The sequence below is a fragment of the Scardinius erythrophthalmus genome, assembly GCF_964197995.2.
Source record: "Scardinius erythrophthalmus genome assembly, chromosome: 2".
Lineage (NCBI taxonomy): Eukaryota > Metazoa > Chordata > Actinopteri > Cypriniformes > Leuciscidae > Scardinius > Scardinius erythrophthalmus.
The window spans coordinates 1881071-1904086 of NC_138222.1; the positions used below are offsets into that span (position 1 = coordinate 1881071).

Sequence of the window (23016 nt, forward strand, 5' to 3'; positions counted from 1 at the left end):
ACACGCGCGCCGCAAGAAAAAAAGACTCTCACCCCCACACGTCTCGTGCCCATTCTAGTCAATGCTTGTGTTTCAGATCGAAGCTTCCCAGAAGCGGCTCTCCGCGCCGCTTCGCTAAATATAGGCGCCTGGTCTATTTTGACGCACCACGTGGAGGACGGAATAAAACCTTGTCGCAGCCGTAATGCGCCGCAGACGTGTGTTGTAAATGAGGGGTGAGACTGTGTCGCGCAGCGCCGCGTTCCGATTAAAGCGACATACACCGGTTTTGCGGTATATTAAAAATTCATATCGTAACAAAAATAAACACCGGTATTCGGTATGAACCGGTAAACCGCCCAGCACTACTGGTGCGTTTATGTTCTTGCCTTCCGGTTAAAAGCCTCCCTTTTCTGTCGTTCTGCAGACGTTACAGTATTCTCTCAATATTCAAAGTGCAAACCGAGACCAGAGCCACAACTAGGCAGTCCAGAGACAGGTTTGATCGCTCTGTTGCGCAACGAATCCTTCGCCATCGTCACAGATCAGTGAACTGTGATTCCTGTTGCACTATGTGCGACTCGTGCTGCATGAGTGTTTCTGATCATATAAATTCATAAGAACAATTAGATAGTTAGAAAATAACAAGATTTGTCAATTAAAAAATAAATAAAAATTAATGTGTGGGGAGCCTACCACTGCCTACACGGCTCACCAGATGGCGCTCCGCCGCCCACCGGTTGAGAATCAGTCTTAAAGCGTATTAAAAACACCACATAGACATATAAACAATGTGATCGTCAACCAGTGGATCTCTGACATATGAAGATGTCTACAGCTATAATGGCGTGGCTTCATAATTTCATAATTGCCTTGGAAAGAAATGAACTGCAGCTTCATATTAGACATGCTTCATTAATACCAACATTCAGCTCCTTACTTCATTTAAAGAGTCTTTAATAATACTGAATTCATACAGCATTATATAATGTAGTACATGGCAATTTGCCTGTGAACACACACACACAGCAATTCATCACATACATGAAAAATACACTTCATTTTTCTCCATGATGGGCCTGGTTTTTACCGTAACTTCACTAAACTTGATGGTTTCTGTTTGAGTAACAGAACAAACCCAAGTTCCTCATTTGTTTGATTCTCTCCAGCTTTCAGTTTTCAAGGAAATCCCAGCCGTTTCTAAACTGGACGGGGCTCATTTGCATATTCATAGAACCGCGAATACTAAATGAGGCAAGGGTGTCGAGTTACTCTGCTATTTTAAGGCATGAAGAATTTTTTTTTAAGGAAAAAAACATTTTGGTGATCGAAGATGAGTTTTACAATGATTGACTACAGTGGGCTTTAAATGTGATGGTTTGCTGTTCCTCTGACCCCCTCCTCCTCCCCAGCTCCACCGGCCTAGATCTGCCACGGCTCATTTCATGTGTTATCTGCACACACGTCTGTGGATTTATTGACAGTCGCGAGTAAATACAGCAGCAATAACATTTAATAACAAGAGTTGTCATGACAGAAGAATTAATGCGGCAACCTATGTATCGAACATCTTTTTTATCATATTGCTGCCACATGAAGCTGAATAAAAGGGCTGATGCTTTAAGTTGTTTTGTTTCCTAAAGCTTCCTTTTGAGTGTTAGATGATGTTTATAACTCAAAAGCCCATCTGTTGATCGTACCACTCAAAACTCGCTCATTAGTATGAAATGTCATTACTGATAATAGGCCTCTAGACCAATTAAAAATGCATCTGATTGCCTCTGATTATAATAAAACTCAAAGCTGTCTAATACCACACGGACTCTGTTATGGTTTTAAGTGTGTTCTTCTGCCAGTAAAGAATGACAGTACAAGAACAGCTTGTAAATGGTCCTCATTATTGAGGCACTCATTATCTTGTCTTCATGAGCTCTTCTATCGCTCTAAACATGCGGAGACATGCAGACAGGTGCAATTACCAGAGGAACCTCTGCTTTCTTCATCCGCACGTCTGTAACTCTGTTCAACACATCATGTACTGGCCACTGAAGTGTAGAGCCTGCGTTTGGACAGCTTTGTGTGATGGGTAACGTGCATGAATGACATAAGCCATGTTTCCATCCACCCATTTCAATGCGAATTTTAGGATATTGCATGAAGAAAACTGCGGATGGAAATGCCAACATGCACATGAATTCTAAAAATGTAATGAAAAACTATAATGTAAACAAATATACTGAATAAACTCATCGATGTGCTTCAATTTATCCTAGTGAACTACACAAAACTGTGTGAACTAGCCCTCACTGTACACAACACAGAGTATCACACACACACATCACATCATCCGCAGGAAAACTGCCAGATGATTCGGTCAAGGTTCTGTTCATGATCTCTAAAACAATCATAATTCCCCAGAAAATACAGCATGAGTGAAAGCACACACTGCAACAATGTAACAATTCAAGCTCAATCGAATCCATCAACAGAGAAAACTAAATACACCGACCACAAGGTTAGCACTAAACATACAATAGATTTGTGAATGGAGAGTATTGGGTTGCATTACATAACACTGATATTTCCACTGAACTATTGGCGAGGCTCCTGAGGAAGTCAGCGTCTCGGATATAAACAGACATGAGGAGAAGTTAACCAATGCTTGACACTGAAACCGTGTGGGAAGAATACATGCCAGGAACAGTGTTTGGATATAGTGAGACCAGCATCTTCGAGTGAAATATCTCACGGTTTGCCTGTAAACGGGCTATTTTTAGGCGAGCCTTGCTGCTGGAAAGCCTTTGGTGAAACATAACCAATGCAAACATGTGTGCAACATTTGTGTGATGCAACTGCAGCATGTCAGGGATGAATTCATTGGAGAATAGAAGGTTTGCCAGAACAAACACTATTCGTTTTGTGTCTTTATGTGCGCTCCATGTACGCGTAAGCGGTGGTTTTCTCTCCGGTGAGCTAATCGCGGTTACGTAAGGCTCGGCGTGTGTGTGTGTGCACGAGTGCATGAAGCGGAGACCGTCACATATTTTCAGATCTACTTCAATATAAAAGTGGATTTGTGTTGCATTTGTCACATGCCTGCTAATAAATTACTGTACCATTATGAGAATAAGGAGAAGGATTAATATTTAGTTCAGTTGGGGAGGAAGAAATCTGCTGCATGAGCCAAGTTTGAAACATTGAAAAAAATAACTTGTAGGATTTACTTGATAAAATCCTCGGAACAATTTGCACTAAAACATTTTAAGTAAATGTTATTATCAAGTAAAACTTGCTTACTATTGACACAAATTGGTGCTTAACATTTAATTTAAGTAATTAAGTAAATATTACTTAATTATATTTAAATTATTTAATTTCACATATAGAGTTTATTAAGTAACATCTACTTAACTAAGTTAAGTCAGTTTAACAAAATTAACTTTTTACTCAAACAATATCAAATTGAATTTAACCACACTTTTAAAGTGTATGCTTTACTTAGAAACATCTAAGTAAATAATACAATATTACTAATTATTCATGCCCCAGTGCATGATGGGAACACCAGTATTAGAAAAGTTGAGTAGGTTTTATATTGTTGAGATTTACTCTTTAATTTCTACAAGCTTGAATTGAGTACAAATACAAGATTTACTTAGTTTTTTATTATTCTTGCCCGAACTAACGTTTTCATGTAGAAATTACATTTGTTTTTGTTTTTTTTGTAGCAAAAGAATCATTATTATCAGTGAAGGATCGACTTATACATGTGTAATGTAAAATGTGTTTAGAGGGTCTCAGCGACAGGGCCGTGCAGAGACCTCTGGAGGGGCAGGTGCTCAAAGTATAAAAGGGGGCACATGGAATCAAGGCTTTAAATAGGGCTGTGATCAAAATATCAATACAGTAACAGGGTTTTTCCAGCCTCAAAATGAGGCGGGGATGATAAAAATCCCAATAATGTATTTTAATACTAAGATAATTAAATTAGTATTTTTTTGTAGGTCATCATATAGCCTAATGTGTTTCCCACATTATTTTTGTGGGTGGAGCTTGGTATCTCTAGGGGTGTCCGGGGGCATTTTTTGTACCTTTATAAAGGGCATTTTTCCACTAATTTTATTAAATGTATGCTCCATCTTTCATTTCAAATTCTCAAATTTGATCAATATATTCAATTAAAATAATAAGACACTAGGCTGTTACCAATCAAATTAAATAATTAAAATTGAAAAATTATAACTGTATTAAATTAGATTATTTTAAATATTTTTGAATATACAAATAAGGAATGTTGAAAAGAATGATACTTTATGAAACTAAACCGCCAGTAGGAGGCGGCAGGCGACCGTCTTAATGAGCGAGTCATTGAGTCATTCATTCAAACGATTCGTTCAAACGGCTGATTTATTCAGAATGAGGCAGTTTATGAATGGGTAATTGATTCTTTGACTCAACCGATTCGTTCAAAACGCTGAATCATTCAGTAATGCAACAAGTGTTGCTGTGAGATGCGCTATGGTTCTGCAGTGATCTTTGTTTGGAACTATTTTCGCTGCTGAAACAGAACAAAAATAGTCATTGCGTCTAAAATGTAAGTGACTTAAATTTTAACTATTTGTTTATTGACCTGCTATGAAATCAGTCTCGGTTTCAATCTTGATGGCATTCAGGAAAACAGTTACTTCTATAGCCTAACGTTACACACAGCAATATAAACAACATCTCTGCATGCTCTCTTCACGTCGTCCTTGTAAAATAATAATAATAAGTAAACGAACATCAAAATGAAACGCCACTTACCAGCAGCCGCAGATTTGAAGATATCCTCTGGTAGTGCGCATAGCCGCGCAAAATAAAAAAAAATGTGCGTGCAGCGTGAGGAATCGTCCCGGATGAGTTAGTCAGGTGAAAGGTCATCATGTGGGTAATTTTATTTACGGCTAAATTATTATTAATTAATTTTACTTATAGTTAGATTGGGCAGGCATCCACAAAAGGGCCTTTAATTACAAAAAAAGGAGAGGAAATTTTGCCTTGACCAGAGGGCACTTTGGGCACCAAGGGGCAAAGGGGCAGGTGCTCAAGCACCCAACGCCCCCCCCCCCCCCCCCCTCTGCACGTGCCTGCTCAGCGATACGTGTATTCTTGTGAGCCGTGGGTGGGATTTACCCAAAGAAAACACATTCATCTTTACTGGAGCCACACACAGCATGCAGAAAGTGACAGAACATGTCCATCTGTTTCAGGGACAGTGTGAACATTAATAGAACGGGGTCTTTTCTAACGTTTATGCTTCCAGGACACTGTTAACTTAATTTGGGTCTGAACTGAAGTTAATTCCCGAGACCGAAGCAATCATTCCATCAATTCATCATCTTTAGTTTAAGTGCATGACACATTTTCAACAGCTATTTAAGAGTTTTGTATAACATTTCAATGGCACTTTTCTGATCTTCTTGTGTGGTTTGTTAAAGTATGTATTAATCTGAATATTTATATAATATCAATCTAAAAGAGACCACCTGTGCTATCCATCTGGAGAATGCATCATTCGTCATGTTCAAAATAAAGGGCCAAAATCAGACAACCAGGGGAGGCAACCAGACGCAGACTGTTCATCTCTCTAAACTGGAGACCACACGCTCTTCTGATTGGCTGGAGAGAGACTCCGCCCACACGCTCTTCTGATTGGCTGTGATTTATGATAGATTTGGCTGCGACTGCAGTGCGTTTGCAGAGAGACTCCGCCCACACTCTCTTCTGATTGGCTGTGATTTATGATAGATTTGGTTGCGAGTGCAGTGCGTTTGCAGAGAGACTCCGCCCACACGCTCTTCTGATTGGCTGTGATTTATGATAGATTTGGTTGCGAGTGCAGTGCGTTTGCAGAGAGACTCCGCCCACACGCTCTTCTGATTGGCTGTGATTTATGATAGATTTGGTTGCGAGTGCAGTGCGTTTGTAGAGAGACTCCGCCCACACGCTCTTCTGATTGGCTGTGATTGTGGATTGATTTGGTTGTGAGTGCAGTGCGTTTGCAGAGAGACTCCGCCCACACGCTCTTCTGATTGGCTGTGATTGTGGATTGATTTGGTTGTGAGTGCAGTGCGTTTGCAGAGAGACTCCGCCCACACACTCTTCTGATTGGCTGTGATTCTGGATTGATTTGGTTGTGAGTGCAGTGCGTTTGCAGAGAGACTCCGCCCACACTCTCTTCTGATTGGCTGTGATTTATGATAGATTTGGTTGCGGGTGCAGTGCGTTTGCAGAGAGACTCCGCCCACACTCTCTTCTGATTGGCTGTGATTTATGATAGATTTGGTTGCGGGTGCAGTGCGTTTGCAGAGAGACTCCGCCCACACTCTCTTCTGATTGGCTGTGATTTATGATAGATTTGGTTGCGGGTGCAGTGCGTTTGCAGAGAGACTCCGCCCACACGCTCTTCTGATTGGCTGTGATTGTGGATTGATTTGGTTGTGAGTGCAGTGCGTTTGCAGAGAGACTCCGCCCACACTCTCTTCTGATTGGCTGTGATTGTGGATTGATTTGGTTGTGAGTGCAGTGCGTTTGCAGAGAGACTCCGCCCACACTCTCTTCTGAGTATCACAGGCTTTAATAACGCACAAGGCAAATTCCAACTCAGATAAGCAGTTCAAAACAACGTACACACGGATTAGACCCACCAGTGAAACTCAAACAGAACTGAACTTAAGTAGTAGAGATAACAAGACACACACACACTTGAACATAATGATGAGATCAAATGAATAACCATGACAGCTAAGGCGGGATGTTATTAGGCTCTCGTTTAATGTGATTATTCTCTTTACAAAGCTTTGGGATCTCCTGTAGAATCAACTTATTTTGAACTTTGCTGTCCTGGACGTTTCTATAACCTGGTTCTCTCTCAAGTTTACACTGCTTTCCCAACATTACCTATTAAAGATCCCATTAAATGAAACTACAACCTTGTCAGTGGACTCTGCACTATGGATCAGGTCAACGACCTCGGGGAACCGTTCACCCACACAAACGTTCTGAACCTGTTAATCACGACTACATTATAAATTAAAATGACCAGGCCTGTGCATTAGGGGTGTAACAATATATCGTAATACCAGAAATGCAACAATATGTATCGTGGATAGTTCACCCAAAATAAAAATTACCCAAAAATTCAAGTTTTCAGAGTTTTAGTGTCAGTATTACATCAAACTACTATATATAATGTTGAATATAATGTATAATAATGCAATGAGGGAATATTTGTGTGTCCTGATAATGCCAGATGTTACCAGTAAAAGCGTCCTACATTATTATAAATATATATCTAGTCAGTGACAGAGATCAAGCATATTCATCTACAATAATTCTGTATTTTCATCTTCAGAATCATGAATATTGTTATTCTGGTGTCTCTATTGTCCTGTGCTTTGGGTTTCAGGACCAAGTCCAAGAATATTCATTTACACACACCATGAAATATCAAATTCAGCATTTTAATCAACAGTACAGTTTTTGTTAATCTTTTATCATATGTATTGGAGTATCACAATAATATTGTATCGTGATTTCAGTATCGTGATATGAGGGTCTCGTTACTGTGCATCATAAATAATTACTAAAATAATAATAAACTAAATATTCAACTAAAATACCTGAATTATGGAATGTCTTCAAACATTTCATCTACATCATATTCCACTCACTGCTGACAGACCGATGGTTTTCATGTGCTAAAATAATTTCTTTCGTTTCTTAATAACCGTCAGATGCTGAGACAAACACACCTGATCCTGCACCAGTGTAGATTAAACTCTGTTCTCCGCGATCGCTCCTTCTCCCTCGTTTGACCACCTCAGTCACACACACCTGCATTCAGCCTGTCAAAGCCTAAGCAGGATTAAAGAAATAAAAGCAGCTCACTGCGATTTCTTTTATCACTGAACACTGCCTCAGTCTTTATGGGCTTCTACCCGTGCAAGAAAAGAAATTAGGACAGCCTATATTGATTTGGAATCACAGCAGATCCAAATCCGGGCCACATCTGGGCCGTGTGGAATCCGTGTATACCGGATGTGGGCTGGATCTGGGCCGTGTGGAGTCCATGAGTACCGGATGTGGGCCACATCTGGGCCATGTTTAGTCCGTGTGTACCGGATGTGGGCCGGATCTGGGCCGTGTGGAGTCTGTGTGTACCGGATGTGGGCCGGATCTGGGCCGTGTGGAGTCCATGTGTACCGGATGTGGGCCGGATCTGGGCCGTGTGGAGTCTGTGTGTACCGGATGTGGGCCGGATCTGGGCCGTGTGGAGTCCATGAGTACCGGATGTGGGCCACATCTGGGCCATGTTTAGTCCGTGTGTACCGGATGTGGGCCGGATCTGGGCCGTGTGAAGTCTGTGTGTACCGGATGTGGGCCGGATCTGGGCCGTGTGGAGTCCATGTGTACCGGATGTGGGCCGGATCTGGGCCGTGTGGAGTCTGTGTGTACCGGATGTGGGCCGGATCTGGGCCGTGTGGAGTCCGTGAGAACCGGATGTGGGCCAAATCTGGGCCATGTGGAGACCGTGTGTACCGGATGTGGGCCGGATCTGGGCCGTGTGGAGTCCGTGAGTACCGGATCTGGGCCGGATCTGGGCCGTGTGGAGTCCGTGAGTACCAGATGTGGGCCGAATCTGGGCCATGTGGAGACCGTGTGTACCGGATGTGGGCCGGATCTGGGCCGTGTGGAGTCCGTGAGTACCGGATCTGGGCCACATCTGGGCCGTGTGGAGTCCGTGAGTACCAGATGTGGGCCGAATCTGGGCCGTGTGGAGTCCATGTGTACCGGATATGGGCCGGATCTGGGCCACATCTGGGCAGTGTGGAGTCCGTGAGTACCGGATGTGGGCCACATCTGGGCCATGCCAATAAATCCCAGTGGAGGTTTCCAACTAGAGATCCTTTAATATTTAGAGCACAAATGCAGAGTGAAGAAGAGGGAATCCCTATTCTGAGGTGACCTTCAGCGGATGATGATAATAAAAATAAATTTTATTTATATTGCACTTTTCTTATACCCAAAGCACTACAACAAGTACCATACAAAAAAAATAAAATAAATGCCACAACAGGTAGAATACAATATACATCATAAAGCCATAAAGATGGCTTTTTAACGGTTTCTTAAAACTGCTTAATGTTAAAGTGTGCACTCCACAGCCACAGAGAAGGCTCTTTCACACACAGTTTTTAGTCTTTAGGAAGGCACAGAGTTGGCGGAGTGGAGGGATCGAGAGGACATATATAGCGTAATTAAATCACATATATGTGACCCTGGACCACAAAACCAGTCACATGTCGCACGGGTATATTTGTGGCAATAGCCAACAATAGGTTATATGGGTCAAAATTATCGATTTTTCTTTTATGCCAAAAATCATTAGGATATTAAGTAAAGATCAAGTTTCATGAAGATATTTAGTCAATTTCCTACCGTAAATATATAAAAAATATATTTTTGAGAGTGAATGCAGCAAAATCATGAACATTAATGAACAACTTTAAAGGAGATTTTCTCAATGTTTCGATTTTTTTGCACCCTCAGATTCCAGATTTTCAATAGTTATATCTCGGACAAATATTGTCCTAACCTAACAAACCATACATCAATGGTATACATCAATTTCAGAAAATTGACCCATGTGACTGGTTTTGTGGTCCCGGTTCACATATGATGGTGCAGTTCCTTGAACAGCTTTATATGTTACAATAAGAGTTTTAAAATCAATGCGTGGACCGTAAGCCAATGCAGGGTCCTAAACACCCCAGAGAAATGCTGACGAGAAGGAGTACGAGTAAGAACACGTGCCGTGAGTTCTGGATGTGTTGCAGGCGCTTAATAGACTTTGCAGGGAGGCCAAGATAAAGGACATTACAGTGATCAACCCAAGAGGTAACGAGTGCATGGACAAGCTTCTCTGCATCAGCTAATGAAAGAAAAGGCCTAATCCTGGCAATATTCCTGAGATGAAAAATGCAGATTTTGAAATGCTCTTGATATGAGCTTCAAGTGTCAAATGAGAGTCAAAAATCACACCAAGATTGCGAAATTGAGATGATAGGAATACTACATTATTTTCAGGGTGTAAACTGACATTTCTACCAGTACAGGCAATTTCAGAAAATTGTGGTACATCCATAACCACATGAAACTTAGATCTTCTTCTTCTTCTTCTTCTCTCTCTCTCTCTCTCTCTCTCTCTCTCTCTCTCTCTCTCTCTGCATGCGGGGAGCGTTTGGGTGTGTGTGAGTGCGGGTGAACGCGGTGAGAGGGCGGTTTTTCCTATTTCCTTTTTTCATTTATTTCTTTCACTTGGAAGTTATGACGGATAAGTAAGGAATTAATTATATTGGATAGGTGAGCTGAAAGTTTTCGTGAGTTGTTTGGAAAGTTTGACGGAGCTGAGATGGCATCCCTTCCTGAGGGGAGTGCAGCGTCTCTCACGCTCCGTCATGGGGTCAGGTGCATGGCGGAACCTGGCGTAAATGTGGAGGATGTATTGATCGCGGCTGGGGAGCAGATCGGCTACGACAATATTTGCTCGGCTTCTCGAATGAATAAGGCGGTGGTGATTTTCGTGAAAGAAGAAAATTTGGTTAATCGTCTGATAAGCAACGGCATTGTGGTAAGTGGTACCTTTATTACTGTTTCACCGCTGGTTACACCTACTACTAGAGTGACGATATCAAATGTGCCGCCATTCATTAAGAATAGTGAAATTGAACGAGCTCTTGCGAGTTACGGAAAGTTTGCTAGTCCAGTTAAAATGATTTCTCTTGGATGCAAAAATGAGGCCTTGAAGCACGTGTTATCATTTAGAAGACAAGTTTTTATGTTTCTGAATGAACAAGATTTGAATGTTTCTTTTAGACTGGGGCATGAAGGAAAGTCGTATCTGGTGTATGCGAGTACCGGGAATAATAAATGCTTTGAATGTGGAGACATTGGGCATAAGAGGGTTGCATGTCCACATAAGGCTCAGAATGTTGAGAATAAGCAGCAGAATGTTGAGAATACGCAGCAGAATGTTGATGATGGGAATCGTGAAATAGATCGAGGAATACAACCTCAGGCTGTGAGTGAAGTACATGATGGTGGCGTTGCTGTGGGTGATAGTGTGAGGCCTAGTGAGGAGCCTACTGTTGTTGTGAACCAAAGTAGGGATACTGAGAGAATGATGAGGGCTGATGAAGTTACAGTGACAGCAGAAGTAAGTGGAGTAGGTGAAGAAATTGTGATTAGTGAGGCTGGTGGAAGTGAAATTGAGCCACAACCTGAAACATCACAGGGCTTTGAAATGAGTAATGATGACAATGAGATGGTGGATGACGATGCTTGTTCGGAAATTTCTGAATTTGGTTCCCAAGTTATGGGAGAATTGTATACATTGCAGGAAATAAATGATTTCTTGGATGTAACTTTTGGTAAGATAGTTGAAGTAAATGATTTTTTCCCAGATGTGGATAAGTTTATTGCTTCAGTTATTATGCTACAGAGAACGGTAAGCCATGACGAACTAAGTAAGAAGAAGAGATTTCGTTTGAAGAAACTCTTAACGAAATTACGTCAGGGTAAATCTCGTGCTTCAAACTATTAAGCAATGATTAGGTTGCACAGGGTGTCTCTCTTACAATGGTTTCTTTTTCTATCCCTTTTATTCTTTCATTTTTCTATGGAGTGTTTGAGGGTTGGTTCCTTAAATATAAATGGGGGTAGAGACAGGAAGAAATTGGCAATGGTTTCAGAATTTTTGAAAATAAAACAGATTAATGTTGCATTTTTACAGGAAACACATACTGATAACAATAATGAAATAGAATGGGGTATGTGGTGGGGTGGAAAGCTCGTCTTAAGTCATGGGTCAAATAATAGTGCTGGAGTTGCTATTTTATTTTCAAAGAATTTGAATGTTAATATTTTAAATGTTGAGGAAATTGAAAAGGGGAGGATTATAATAACAAAAATAGAGTTTGAGGGTTTTTTGTTTGCTTTTGTAAATGTATATGCCCCGAATAATGGGTCAGAAAGGGTGAGGTTTTTTATGAAACTGAATGAATCTCTTAAGAAAATTGATGATGGTGTGTGTATTATTGTAGGGGGAGACTGGAACTGTACAACAGATTTCACTGTTGATAGAAATGGTGAAGAACCTCATAATCAATCTAGTTTAGTACTATCCAAAATAATGGAAAAAAGAGGTTTGGTAGATATATGGAGAGTAAGGAATGGAATGGAAAGACAGTACACATGGGTTAAAGTGACTGACAATATTGTGTGTGGGGCTAGATTGGACCGGTTTTATCTTGGAAAAATATGGAACAACAGAATAATGAATGTTTTTCATTCACCAAATGCCTTTTCAGATCATCATATGGTTGGTTTAGATCTTAACATAAAAGAATTGTCAAGACGTACATATTATTGGCATTTTAATGTTAAACTGTTACAAGATGTTTTGTTTTGTGAAAGATTTACAATGTTTTGGAATGAGTGGAAAATGAAAAAGAGTTTTTTTGAGAATATTAGCCAGTGGTGGGAAGTGGGAAAAGCCCACATAAGAGTTTTTTGTCAGAATTATACCTTGCATACCTCATCTCAAATTAAAGTAACAGTACAAAGACTGGAAAGAGACATTGTGCAGTTAGAAAAAGAAATTATGGATAATCCTGGAATTGTGCAGAAAGACTTTTTGGAAAAGAAGAGAATGGAACTTGGATCTTTTTTACAGGAACGGGCTAAGGGAGCACTGATTAGAGCAAGGTTTTGCTCGATTAAAGATATGGACGCTCCTAGTTCTTATTTTTTTAACCTGGAAAAGAAAAATGTTCAACAGAAACAGATGTATCATCTTCGTCGTGCAAATGGAACTATAACCTCTGATCCGGTGGAAATCAGAAAAATGGCAGTGAACTTTTATGCGTCATTATATAGTAAAGAATCATGTGACTCTAAAAGTACTGAGGAATTACTGCTTGATTTACCAAAGTTACCAGATGGACATAAGAAATTGCTGGATAATGAAATTACTTTTAAGGAACTCACAGAGGCAATGCAGCAACTGTCTTCAGGTCGGTCTCCAGGAATAGACGGATTGCCAGTTGAATTTTATAAGCAATTTTGGAATCTAGTTGGAGTGGATTTGTATGAAGTATTTTTAAATTGTTTTAAAGAAAAATCACTCCCGTTAAGTTGTCGACGTGCTGTCCTCTCACTGCTACCAAAAAAAGGGGATTTATGTTTATTGAAAAATTGGAGACCAGTGTCCCTACTATGTCTGGATTATAAAATACTGTCAAAATGTCTGGCTAATAGAATTAAGCATTGTTTAGGGTTTTTGATTGATAAAGATCAAACGTATTGTGTCCCAGAGAGATCTATTATAGACAATATATTTGTGTTACGAGATTTAGTTGACTTTAGCCACCTTAATAATAGTGATCTTGGGATTGTATCATTAGACCAAGAAAAGGCATTTGACAGGGTGGATCATGGGTATCTGTTTAATGTTTTAAAACATTTTGGTTTTGGTGAAAACTTTTTATCATATGTAAAATTGTTGTATTCCGATGTGTTTATCATGGTAAAGGCTGGTGGGGGTCTTAGTGCTCCAGTGCCTCTTGGTAGAGGGATAAGACAAGGCTGTCCATTGTCTGGGCAGCTGTATAGCCTAATGATTGAACCTCTCTTACATAGATTAAAAAAACATTTACAAGGTGTGTTATTTCAAAATGGAAGTGAAAGTGTTAAATTAGTTTTGTCTGCTTATGCAGATGATATTACGGTGTTTATCACAAGGCAAGAGGATATTAGAAGTTTAAATGAGAATATTAAGCTTTATGAAAAAGCGTCCACTGCCAAAGTAAATTGGGAGAAAAGTGAGGGTTATATTATGGGTCAGTGGGACGGGGTAGGATATCCACAACTTCCAGGTGGCTTGAGATGGGGAAGGGAAGGTTTAAAAGTGTTGGGAGTTTTTATAGGCAATAGACAATATCAAATGAAGAATTGGGAGGGTATGCTGGATAAGGTGTCTGCCCGATTGTCTAAGTGGGAATGGCTATTACCACAGTTGTCTTACAGAGGGAGAGTTCTGGTCGCCAATAACCTGGCAGCGTCTACACTATGGCACAGGTGTGTAGTCATGGATCCACCTGAGGACATTATATGTGAAATTCAGAGGAAATTGGTAAATTTTTTCTGGAATGGCGAGCACTGGGTCCGAGCATCAGTGATCTTTTTGCCAGTTTGCGAAGGAGGACATGGTCTGGTGGACGTTAAGAGTCGTATCCACGCGTTCAGATTACAAGCAGCAAAAAGATTTCTTTATCAAAAAGACTTGTTATGGACTCCTACAGCATGTGCCATCTTGCAGAGGGCAGGTGGGCTTGGTCTTGATAAACACCTGTTTTTAATGAAACTGGAGGATATGAATTTGTCTGAAATTACACCTTTTTATCGGACAATGTTTCACGTGTGGAGGAATGTTTTAAAGGTGGACAGAGATAGGAGCAGTTCTATTCACTGGGCTCCTGAGGAACCATTGTTTTTTAACAACATGATCCAGACAAGATTTTTGTCCTCAGTGAGTGTGCGAGCATGTCTGCTCAGGAATGGTATCGTGAAGCTGGGTCATCTAATGGATAAAGATGGATGGAAATCTGTCGAAAATATTAAGGAAGTGACTGGTTTACGATCACAGAGACTTGTTTCAAAAATGATGGAGGAAATTTCTCTGGCAGTACAAAGAACTTATGGAGAAAGTATAGCAACAGGACAAATGTCAAATCAGAATGACATGAAAGTTTTTCCAAGGATCAAGATTTCGTCACTAATGCGTGATGAGAATGAAGGGGAAGTTGCCGATTCTATTTTGAATTTACAGACTCCTCAACTGGAGTATCTGGATTGTGCTTCGAAGAAGGCACTTTACCACACAGCAGTTAAGGTGATACACCAGAGGTCACTGAAGAGACAAAAAGCTTCCAGATGGCTAGAGTTGTTGGGACCAGACTTCCTTGTTAGAGACAGGTGGAGGACCCTGTACAAACTCCCTGTAGAAAAGCGAACTGGTGATCTGCAGTGGAGGATCATACATGGGGCGATAGCTACGGACAGGCATGTGGCACACCTGAACCCAGCAGTGGGGGGGCAGTGTAGGTTTTGTGGTGAGGGTGAAGATCTAGAGCATCTGTTTTTAAAATGCAATAGATTAAACGACTTGTTCGAATTACTTGGAACTTGGTTTCAGGGGTTTACAGAAGAATTTTCAGATAAAATATTTATAGGAGGGTTGAAATATAGATTTTTATTAAGAAGGAGAGTATGTTTATTGAATTATCTAATAGGGACAGCAAAATTGTCCATTTGGAAAACAAGAAAGAACAAGGGCCTAGAGTTGGCAGCAACAAATTCTAGAGTAATGTGTGTGAGTCTGGTGGCAGCAAGATTGAGAATGGAATTTACATATTACAGTCTCATAAATAATGTACCTGCTTTTTGTGAAATCTGGTGTATCAATGAGGTTCTATGTGTTGTACATGATGATCAATTGGTCTTAGGTTTTTAAAAAAAATGTATTTTTATTTTTTATTGTTTTATTTTTTTTGAATATTATATATATATATATATATATATATATATATATATTTTTTTTTTTTTTTTTATTATTATTATTATTATTGTGAATGAGATATAAATGATGTCTAAATAAAAGTTGTTTAATCCTCTCTCTCTCTCTCTCTCTCTCTCTCTCTCTCTCTCTCTCTCTCTCTCTCTCTCTCTCTCTCTCTCTCTCTGTGTATATATGTGGCTTTTTGGTCAAACATGAAAAGGGTTCCCCCTGGGGGTCACTCTGATGTAATAGGGGCTTTCGAACCAGAGGAATGTTTTCATAGTTCCTATAGGCTAACTATTATCGGAAGTACAATACTGGGAACAATTGTAGTTATAGGAACACATTTTGGGAGACTTAATACGCTCCTACTTCAGAGTAGAGCACTGTAGGAACTACCAGTGACGTCAGCGTACTTTGACTGGCCGAGTGCACGTGAAACACCAGCACCCGCCATTTAAAAAAAATCTGTGTAAACCTATATATTTACACCACAAACTAACTCTACGAACATGGAAAACAGTGATAGATGGGCCGACGCAGAAATCCAGGTACTTCTCCACCATTACACCACCCAGACAGCAACATGGTGTCGGCCCGGTGTCGGCCCAGATCCGGCCCACATCTGTACATGTGAAATAGACAACAGGGCAAACGTTCCTGTGAGAAAGCCCCTGATGTCTAAAGATATGAAATATATCGCGGCCTCAGGCCTTCTACAGGAACGCTATCAGCGGTGAAATGAATCGGCAGCAGTCGGGGGTACAGGTCGGAGCTCTTTACGTTTATTATTACTGTAATGTGTTGTGCTTTGAGACGTGAGGTCATTAGACGGCGTCTCTCGTGACGCTTTGCAGACTCTGCTCTGGTTGTGCGCGTTCATGTGTTTTGGAGGAGGCGGTCGAGATCTTATGCTTTCAAAGCTATAGCTTGCTATCGCTAGTCTATACGAAACTGCACACCATAGATTTAAAGTGACGGCAGCCTAATAAACCTGCAGCTGTCTGTGTCATTAACGTTAATCAAGACCTTTAAAATCACTCACTGCTCTTCACTGAATAACTTTTGTATCTTTATAAGAATCAAATTACACTGAATTCATATAGAGAAGACTACGCCTGACTAGTGTTCGGCTTTTACATTTGACTATTCAATTTCGGCAGCATTTCTTATGTTAAATAAACCTACGGTACTTGGACATCTTAGTTTGCTTTTATTGCATTGGTCCTGTTGTTTGTAGTATTTGCCTCTTTTTTTGATAACAAGAATAAAATTATTATATATTGTTACCATGAAATAAAACGTCTTATATCATGGTGTAAGGTTTTGGTCATGTCGCACACCCCTACAACAAAAGTGCAAAAATAAAAATTAGCAAATTATGTGTTATGCTGCTAACGAAAAGAATTACTCATTAAAGGCGTTCACACTTGAGTCCTGTATAAAAGAGCCGAACTTAGATCACTTTCAGTTGACCCATAATAGATTGAAAAATAACCCAGTCATCTTTGCATTCATATTGTACGTAGTTCATGGCACACTGAACATACTTGAAACCAGCGTCATAATAACTCTCAGGTCCAAGTTTCAGTTCACTTTTTTGGTTTTAAAAGCAGTGTGAAAGTACCCCACCCCAGCACTCTCCGCTACAGGTCGACCTTCAGCTGTTGCTGTCAGATTCTCTTCAGATTCCTCAAGTGAGTGGTTTCTCCTTTACACAAAGGCCTGAGTTCTTCCATTGGCTTGACAGTCTATTAAAGACACAGTATGAGTCAATTCAGGCACACCGGAGCCGTCCCACGCTTGCACTCAGCAAACATCCGCTCATGTGAAACGCACAACACCACTGGCCTACTCGGATATTGACTGATCGACCCATGAAGGACCAAAGGGAAGCGAAGGGCGGCTCTATAACGGGCGGATCAAGCTTCTAAAGGTTTCTTTCAGTTCTACTACAAGTGATTATTTTAAGCGTTAAGCCAAGTTTCTCGTGATCAAAAGTAGCACTGAAATTAAAGGGTTAGTTCACCCCAAAATTAAAATTCTGTCATTAATTACTCGCCCTCATGCCGTTCCAAACACATAAGACTTTCGTTCATCTTCTGAACACAAATGAAGATATTTTTAATGAAATCTGAGAGATTTTTGTCCCTCCATTGACAGCGACGTCATTGTCAATTTTAACGATGTCTTTACTACCTTTCTGGGCCTTGAAAGTTGCAATGACGTTGCTGTCAATGGAGGGACAGAAATCTATCAGATTTCATCAAAAATATCTTCATTTGTGTTCTGAAGATGAACAAAGGTCTTACGGGGTCGGAACGACATGAGGGCGAGTAATTACTGACAGAATTTTAATTTTGGGGTGAACTAACCCTTTAAAATGTACCAAATGTAACAATTGTTACAACCCCAAATGTAAATTCACAGATGATTTACAGAGAAAATTCCTGTGTTTTCGTTTCGGTCGGGATCCGTGTAAAGCAGAATGCATGAACTGTACACGCGTCAGTGTCAAATAAATGTGCTAGCGACCTAAAAGCCCACATAAAGAAAGTATAGGCTACAAGAGAACATCAGGAGGATTGAAATAGTTTTTTTACTGAAATAGTGTAGTAGATTTTTTATTTTAGTAGTAGATTTTTAACCTATGCTATGGCCATGAAAAGAAATAGTGTCATGTAAGCTAAACTTTTTTTTTTTATAGTATTCTGTTGTTGCGGGCCAAACATTGAATGGAAAGGATGTATTACTTTATGTATTAAAGTACAATAACACAGTTGCAAGGTTGTGAATGCATTTGTCAAGTATTTTTTGATGCATTCACCCCCCAACCACGCCCCCACCACTTAACCACGCCCCCAACCCTAACCACGCCTCCCCAACCACACCCCCACCCCTAACCACGCCTCCCCAACCACGCCCCCACCCCTTAAACACGCCCCCGTTCTGTTTTCTGAAAACTAAAATATGGTCACCCTACCTCATGTCACGAAACTGAACTCATGATACTATATTATTGTGATACATATGATAAAAGGTTAACAAAAACTAAAATGGTACATTTGATATTTCATGGTGTGTGTAAATCAATATTCTTGGACTTGGTGCTGAAACCCAAAGCACAGGACAATAGAGACACCAGAATAACAATATTCATGATTCTGAAGCTGAAAATACAGAATTATTGTAGATGAATATGCTTGATCTCTGTCACTGACTAGATATATTTAAAATAATGTTGTCACTTTTTACTGGTAACATCTGGCATTATCAGGACCACAAATATTCCCTCACTGCATTATTATACATTATATTCAACATTATATATAGTAGTTTGATGTAGTACTGACACTAAAACTCACACAGTCATTTTTATTTTGGGTGAACTATCCACGAAACATATTGTTGCATTTTTGCATTGCGATATATTGTGACACGATACATTGTTACACCCTTATACCCAATCATACCCGTTTACATTTAAGACTTAAAAGAGACCCGTACATTTAGGGCTAAAATCAGTGTAGAAATGTCAAAAATGCAGTTCATGACCTCTTTAATGCCTAAAGCTAATGGTTTGTTCAGCCCAACACAACCCTGAGTATGAACAATATTAAAAGCCTTTGCAACAATTTAATGAACACTACAAGACCAAGAACAGTAAGCTGTGGTTTTGAACACGCAAACCAAAAACAATGACCTAACTGTGGTTAAAACGCAACCCTCAATGAACCAATCCTGTGTATTAACTCTACATTAGTGTAAGTCAGAGCTACAGATGCAGAGAGAGTTCATCACAGTCTCCTCAGATGTACTCACCCCTGGCTGAGAGCTTTTTGGTGTTGATGATTTTGGCAGCATATTCCTGACCAGAAGAGATTTTCATGCATCTTCTCACCACAGAAAATGCTCCTCTGGAAGTTAAAAAAGATAAAATATAATAATGTTTTATTTTCTTTCTTTGCAGGATGCATGATTTTAAAGGCGCTCCTGTAAGTTCCTCACTCTGAAAATAATACTGTGCTTTTAAAGAAAATAATTAGACTTTCTGAAACCAAACGAGAGCCTTGTGTTGAATAGGTTAGGTGTGTTCCTGCTTCTCAACATCAACACAACTCTGTTTAGGAAACATATAAAACTAGGGGTTTAAACTGGGGGGATTCTGCTGTGTGCCAAAGAACGAGAAAAGAATAATACAAAAACAGCAGAATACTCGACTGTCGCTGTGAAAGTGTCATGACTTACAGGTAATCAGGTATAGTCAGTGCATTCAAACACCTCAGGTTGAAGCGTCTGCGTTTAACTAATCTGTCCCAGTGTAACTTAATAATAATTTAACTTAACCAATCATTGAACTTACTTTCCCAGTTCTTCGTACAGCTGATATTCGTCGGTGAACCTGGTGCAGGTTGTTGAAGCCATGCTGAGAATCTGAGCGCAAAAGTCAAATCTGCGGTCACTCTTCCTGATTATCCTCAATGCAGAGCAAAAGTGAAGGTTTCAACAGAGGAAAGAAATGAAAATGTCCAGGTCTGCCACTTCGAATCCTCTCTCAGGTGTGAGATAGAGACTGACTCTGGTTTGACACTATTTGAAGTTGAAGCGCCGCACCTCTTCTGATCAGAGATTCGCGGACGTGTTGTTCTTTTGAACCGGTTCTTTTTTACTGATTCGATAGAGCCGATTCGCAAAACGTGTGTCATTTATTCGAGTCTCAGGGGATTCATTGTTGTGAGCTATTATGGGCTGTTATCTATGCCTAAGATTCTCAATTTACGATTATAGAAAAGAGGAACTCTTGTTACAAGAGTAAAATTCTAGAAAACATATTGATATAAGGGAAATAAGTAGTTTTATTTCCCGAAAATGGGATCATTTTGCAAAAATGTATGAACCCAACATTAACACAAATATTGCATTTCTGAGAACTTTGCACGTTTGATATAGAAATAAAAATAAACCTCATTTGATTGATAGTTGTTATTTGACACAAGATCGAGAACATTTTAGAATTAGAATTTATATCGTCATTATTATAATTTGTCTGAAAAGTTGATTCTTCATTTTCCCACAGCCAAGTTAACACACACACACACACACACACACACACACACACACACACACACACACACACACACACACACACACACACACACACACACATTTATATGGAGCCTTTATTAATAACTTTTGAAACTGTGATGTTTCACATAGGCCTATACTGCAACATTTCCCTCAATCATTGTAGGCTAGCTCATAAAAACACAAAGTAATAAACAGCAGTAGGCTTGAAATTAATTATTTTCACTTCGAAAAAGAAACTGTAAAATGCCATTCGGGGAAATTTGTAAACGCTATTGCGTGATGAATCAAATGGAACAATGAATCGATTCATTTGATCAGATCATTCTAACGAACCGATTCGCTAAAATGAATCGAATTTCCCAACTCCGCTTAATCTCTCATATCTCGCTTCCTGCTGTTGAATGCGATGTAACAGCGCCATCTGGCGGCACAAACGCGCGTGTACAAGAGTCTGAAAACACTACAGTTTATCATGTATTATTATATTGCAGGATATTCGTGAATGTGTGAGGATAGACCCGTTGACAGACTGTTATGTAACTCTAGTCTAAATTGAAGCATGATACAGGGCTGTTCACTGTTGTGCACTGTCACCTTGAGGTAACTGGATGACCAATTATCCTCTTAAAACACTAATCCTGTAAATCCGGTGCAGAATTCCCCCTCATCCACGACTGACTTAAAATCAGCGCACTGACAAAAAGCTCGCTCGCTCCTCTTGATTTTTCAAATTAGGTCTATTTGTCATTTTTTTTCCTCACTTTTTTGATTGTGGATTTTTATTAAGGGTTATTTTGTGAAAATGAATTCCCCCAAAGCAATCTTTCTGCACTTTTACATTTTCAAAAAAAAAACTAACTTTATAAGCTTGTTTCCTCAATTTAGGTCCTCGTGAGTCAGTGTGTATTCAGGTTGTAGTCCCCATCGGGATAGAAAACACACACACACAGTAAACTGACACGAGTCCCCATGAGTCAGTGTGCATTCAGGTTGAAGTCTCCACCGGGATAGAAACACATTATTATTGTATATAGGGCAATGAAATCGTGGAATTCTTTACCATTGTCATTAATTAAAATAACTCAGAAATTACATTTTAAAAGGCAGGTGAAGGCACACCTTGGATTATCATATTTATATGAGGTTATGCACAGAATTTAAATGCAATATATATATATATATATATATATATATATATATATATATATATATATATATATATATATATATATATTTACAGATGGTAATGTTGAATGTATGTTAAGTGTGTTGTTTTTGGACCCTGATTTGTTATTGAGAGTATTTTAATGTTTTTTGTGTATGTGTTAATAAATAATGTAAGTTTTTAAGTGTTGTGTGAAAGACTAGCGGTGCTCTTGGACATAGCTAATGGACACACACACACACACACACACACACACACACACAACATGATCACAAGCAGGACCTTTGAGAACAAGTATGAGAGAGCGGCTAAAAGGCAGGGATGAAGGAAAGACAGAGGGAAAATATGAACCTTATATGAAACTTATATGAAATATGAAACTTTCAGAGTCAAGGATATACAGAGTGACCGCAGATTTGACGTTTGCGCTCAGATTCTCAGCATGGCTTCAACAGCGTCGGCTTCACCGAAGAGCTGGGAGAGTGAGTTGCACACGCGCGTTTGCGCCGACAGGTGGCGCTGTTACATCGCATTCAACAGCAGGAGGCGAGATATGAGAAATTACAGTTAAATTGCTAACACACAATTTTGCAAACTAGTCTGGTTTTATCAATATACTTAACACAATTCACAAAACCACACACCCAAACTGCAAAATGAAGCACTGCAACCAAAACTACAAATAGCATTATCAAAATAAAAACTTTTGCACGAAATGGCACTTCATTCATATTAGCGGATTTTTGTCTGACCAACTAGGCCTACACACTGTTGGGCGTAATGAAGAGCATTCTCATCTTTAATATGCTTTGCCATGATACTAAAATAGTTCAAATTGTAGAAAATTCTTCAGATTGTTCACATGCACCGAAATATTTGCAGAGACACACACATGCTGTTGAAACTTTTTTTTTTTCTTTTTTTTTTCCACTAAACAAGTGCAACATACGCACAGCAGAAATATTTACACTGGACTGAACACAAATGTGCTCACAAAAAAACAGTAAACTGAAAAAGATTGAAGTGTTAACAATTAAGCATTGAGGTGTGTGGTCAGGTGAACCTCATTCCATTCAGTCAAAGGCAGATTGTTCATTCTAATAATCAGGAGTGGTTATAACTTTCG

General features: G+C 39.7%; 1 protein-coding gene across 10 annotated transcripts in view; it reads right to left on the bottom strand.

The window, feature by feature from the left end:
- camk2d1 (calcium/calmodulin-dependent protein kinase (CaM kinase) II delta 1) overlaps positions 1-20307 on the bottom strand; it is a gene marked incomplete at its 3' end in the record, with an annotated part of 99898 nt that extends 79591 nt beyond the window's left edge. For all 10 annotated transcript variants that reach the window (XM_081359689.1, XM_081359687.1, XM_081359686.1 and 7 more), the window contains exons 1-2: positions 20001-20307; positions 19460-19554 (exon numbers count right to left, since the gene is read on the bottom strand). In XM_081359689.1, coding sequence (XP_081215815.1) covers positions 19460-19554; positions 20001-20062 — 157 coding nt within the window. In that variant the 5' untranslated portion in view covers positions 20063-20307. The remainder of the gene's footprint in view (positions 1-19459; positions 19555-20000) is intronic.
- Between the last annotated feature and the right edge of the window lie 2709 nt (positions 20308-23016).